The sequence below is a fragment of the Vollenhovia emeryi genome, unplaced genomic scaffold (assembly GCF_000949405.1).
Source record: "Vollenhovia emeryi isolate VEMERY1.0 unplaced genomic scaffold, V.emery_V1.0 DF939401.1, whole genome shotgun sequence".
Classification (NCBI taxonomy): Eukaryota; Metazoa; Arthropoda; class Insecta; order Hymenoptera; family Formicidae; genus Vollenhovia; species Vollenhovia emeryi.
Window position 1 is genome coordinate 36,065 of NW_011966965.1, and position 4,453 is coordinate 40,517.

Here is a 4,453-nt window from a genome sequence, read left to right on the forward strand (position 1 = left end):
GATTTGATACAGGCTCTGATATATCACATGATGTCGGTAGAACATCAACAGAAATATAACAAATCTTGACAACATGGTTAGACAGCAGATTGACGACAAATCGAGCAGATCCTGCTTATACAACATGCCCACCCTTATGAAAAAATACACTCAATCACACGTTGACGGTCCGAAATAACCATCAAATTGAGTGTAAACCTTCATGAAACACTCGATTATGAAGGTTTACACTCAATTTGATGGTTATTTCGGACCGTCAACGTATGATTGAGTGTATTTTTTCATAAGGGCAGTAACCAAATGTTGGCACGATGGCCGCATAATGCACGCACGCTTGTAAAAGCATGCTATCAATGGCCACGTTCAGCAGGCACAACTGTTGAGTGAGCGCTCAGTCAAAGAGGATCGGATAGAGTGGAAGCTGCCATAAGAGCACAATGTTAAATAGCGTGGCCGAGTTTCAGAGCCATCTACCAGCTCAGAGGCCATCCTAAATCCCCCTACTCTTCAATATATCGAGAAAAAAAATCTTGCTCGCCGGGAATCGAACCCGGCTCGCGCGGATGACGGTCCGACGTCTAACGCACACGGCTATCGCGTACACTCGAGAATATATAAATGTTAAAAAGTGATATAAGCTGCACGGTGACACACTACACGTAGTGCGTCTCCGAACTGCCAGATGGCACGAATCGCGGTGCACGGCCAGCTTCCACTCTATCCGATCCTCTTTGCGCTCAGTATGATTGGCTAATACTTTTAGATCCAGCCAATCATGTTAAGAAATCATTGAGCGCTCACTCAACAGTTGTGCCTGCTGAACGTGGCTCCCAGGTAGAACACAAAATCATAATAATATCATAATGACATCAAGTAGAACTCATTTTTTGATTTAGGAAAAATCATGATGATGTCATTCGATACACTTTTTAGGAGCATTTTGTGAACAGAAAAGTCATAATGATATCATTAGGATGTCATCATGACATCTGTCTCTTAAAAGTTACTAATAAACAATATTTTACTTCAACAACATGTATATTAAAACGATATAAATATTTTAAAAACCAAAGGACGCTTTTATCTATAATATAGTGTACGATTCCTTTTTCATTTTTACATCATTTTTTTATTAGTGACTTTTAAGTGACAAATAATGTCATGATGACATCCTAATGATATCATTATGACTTTTCTGTTCTACCTGGGCTATAGCCTGTGTCCAGCAGAAGTTAGCGCTTGCTAAGCGCTTTGCGTTCATTGGATTATACTTTCAGATCTGTGCTGAAATAGAGCTATTCTTCAAGATCTATCCAATTAGCATAAAGCGCTTATTAAGCGCTAACTTCTGGAGAACACAGCCATTGCATGTGACATCCAGCTAACCCTGCATCTGATGAGCACAGTGGTGGCACGTCATGTTCAACACGCTGTGCGAACATTGTGCAAGCATTTTGAACATTAAATTATCAGCATTGTGCACACACGCGTAAATCTTTTCAAAAAATGGTTCTTATTCAGTTTTTCAATATATAATATATATGTATACACTATAAGTACAAAGAACTAAACGTTGTGCTAGGAAACTATAATTATAGCAGAGAACACAAATATACACATATATTATATGTATAGTATACATGTACAATATTTTTACTTATCACATACTTTTCATCTATTATATCATATTCTTCATAATACTTTTATCTATCACAGTTTTCATAACTTTTCAAAAATAACTGAGCTATAAATAATTTTATAATTCTTAAAAAAAAGCTTAGTATAAAGGTTTATAGTTATCATTTATGCATATAAATCTCTTCTAAAAGAAACAAAACACTTCACAACGTCTTGAAAAACAAAAACTTATTAGTGAAGTTATGTCTTTGAAAATAATAACGTTATACAATAAATTCTATAACTTCAAAACAAAAATTATACATTTATAATTAAAAAGAAAATAGAATTTATTATTAGGTAATGGTTAATAGTTGTCAATGAACATATTTATGTCACTTACTAATGTATTAAATTTTTATCTTCCATATGTAACTTGTATGCTCATCGCGTGCTCTTGTAATTCATTATCTGAAAAAATATCAAATATTTTCAATTATATAAATATTATTATACATGCTTAGTCAACGGATGTTTCATTAATATTGTTTTTCTTAATATTATTCATACCTGTATAACGTCAGATGAAGTTGAAGAAAGAAGACCTTTTGTTCGTAATTCACACAATAAAGTCTCTAAATTTTTAATCTTCCTTCTTTGACGAAATAGTTGTACTCTCAAACGTTTGATTATTTTATTTTTCTCTTTGCATGTCTTCTTTAATATTGTCATGGATTTCATTACTGTTCTTGGTGACATGCTTCCAACTGTTTCTATTTTTATGTCACCTGCATAACACATTCGTTTTGATAAAGTGTTACTTGTCTCTTCATGTTGATCAATTTCCATGTTTGAAAGTGGTGCATTTGTCGGCTCAATATTTTCAGCCACGCTAAAAACGTAAGTTTTAATGTACATATAATTTAATACAACACACAATTAAATAATTCATTACAAAATTTAAACGCATTTATTTATATATTAGTACCTTGCTGTCGATGCATCGGGAAATATCATTGGGTCAATATTTTTTATATCAGCCACGCTAAAAACATAACAATGTTAATGTACAAACATATAATTAAATATAATAAGATTTAAACGCATTTATTTATATATAACAATACCTTGTTGCCGGTGTATCAAGAGATAGTGTCGGTTCAATGTTTTTTATATCAGCCACACTAAAAACATAAGTTTTAATGTACAAGCTTATAATTAATATAATAAAATTCAAAAATGTATTTACTTTTATGTGTATATTAATACCTTGCTGTTGGTGCATTGGGAAATATTGTTGGTACAGAATTTGGTTTCAAGCGAACATATGACAAGCCATTTTTTTCAATACAATCTGTTGCAAAATGCAAGTTGCATATTCGACTATACTTTTTTATCTGTCCCACACGTTGTACACTCTGACCAGAAGCCAGAAGTGCTTCTATCCACTTCTTTCTAAGAATCAGGTTTGTTGGAAATCTGTAATACCAATCAAATTAATACATTAATGTTTATTTTATAGTGTAACATCAACTTTTCAAGAGTAATGTAATACATCAAGACTTTGGTTGTACCGACCATCGAGTAATTTACTTTCAGGTTAAACTATATCTTTATTTCTTTCAGATAACATCTAAAGAAAGAGACAAGTATATATACCTAACCTGACAGTAAGCTTATCTGACGGAACAACCGGTCCCTAATAAAATAATGTTTAATAATTATTTTCAAGTACAAAATCTTTTGAAATGTACGAGATTGTCAGGAAAGATCAACTTAACTTACCCGAAAAAATAGAACTTATTTTTATTTTTTTCTTTCTTATATGTTGTGGAATTGCATCCTTCTATATGACAATATATTAACATTTTGTATAAAGCATATATACACAAACTGTTGAAATCTTAGGCACGTTCGGTATATGATACCACAGGATATACTGTGACAATACCGACAATACCATACCGAAGGCACTAAGTTGATGAATATAGATGTGCTACAAACAAAATATGTCATTGAAGTACCGGGATTCTGCCACTTATCCTATGGTGGCGCTCGTGATGTTGATTACAGCCTGAAGCGACAACTAGCAGTCCATGATTATACATATAGTCAAAGTTCAAAATCATATATGTATTTATTTTTCAACATAGTCACCGTTAAGGTTAACACATTTCTCCCAACGTGTAACAAGTTTTTTCATTCCGTCACTGAAAAATTCTTCCGACTTTTCTCGAATCCAGGACTTGACAGCTGCATGGCATGCAGTCTTCATCTCATCGTCCCAAGTGTAATGATTACCCTTGAGGTCTCTCTTGAGTAGAGGAAAAAATAAAAGTCACAAGGCGCAAGATCGGGGGAGTAAGGAAGGTGTGGAATCTGTTTAAATTTCACAGGTTTCGCAGAGTCTCTGCAGTTGCATTGGCTCCAGGCTGCCTCTAACACGACAAACTTGACGTCGGAGGTGTTTTAGAGTCTGTATGTATTGAGAAGAATTTATACCGTCTTGCAACATGACAACGCTCGTCCACACACCTCACACGCAACTGCAGCACAGTATAACCAGTATGCCCACTCGCTCTTTTGTTTCACGTTCGTTCCGATCCGTATACTGCGCATCCGACATGTTTTTATTATGACCAATCACAGGATTTTTGTACGTGTGTTAGTGCAAAGTCGGTGTGACACATAGACATAGACATCTATAGACGGAGCCTTTGTACGAGGGGTAACTGATAATCGCGACAACCCAAGGAGAACAAAAAAGTCAAAATGATGTCAAAATATAATCAAATTTTAGTTCGTCAAAATGATGTCAAGTTGCATAAATTTTTGA

General features: G+C 34.2%; 1 protein-coding gene across 3 annotated transcripts; it reads right to left on the bottom strand.

The window, feature by feature from the left end:
• Positions 1-1,519: 1,519 nt before the first annotated feature.
• Positions 1,520-4,201, bottom strand: LOC105557942. 3 transcript variants are annotated; one of them, XM_012005363.1, is made up of 7 exons: positions 3,775-4,201; positions 3,403-3,613; positions 2,887-3,096; positions 2,745-2,801; positions 2,606-2,662; positions 2,188-2,509; positions 1,520-2,088 (listed from the first exon to the last, which is right to left on the bottom strand). In XM_012005363.1, the coding sequence occupies exons 2-7, from the start codon at positions 3,483-3,485 to the stop codon at positions 2,062-2,064; spliced, it is 756 nt and encodes a 251-aa protein (XP_011860753.1). In that variant the 5' UTR covers positions 3,486-3,613; positions 3,775-4,201; the 3' UTR covers positions 1,520-2,061. The 3 variants fall into 3 exon arrangements, with proteins under 3 accessions (XP_011860753.1, XP_011860752.1, XP_011860751.1); XM_012005362.1 differs by having other exon boundaries at positions 3,403-3,703; XM_012005361.1 differs by having other exon boundaries at positions 3,403-4,201.
• Between the last annotated feature and the right edge of the window lie 252 nt (positions 4,202-4,453).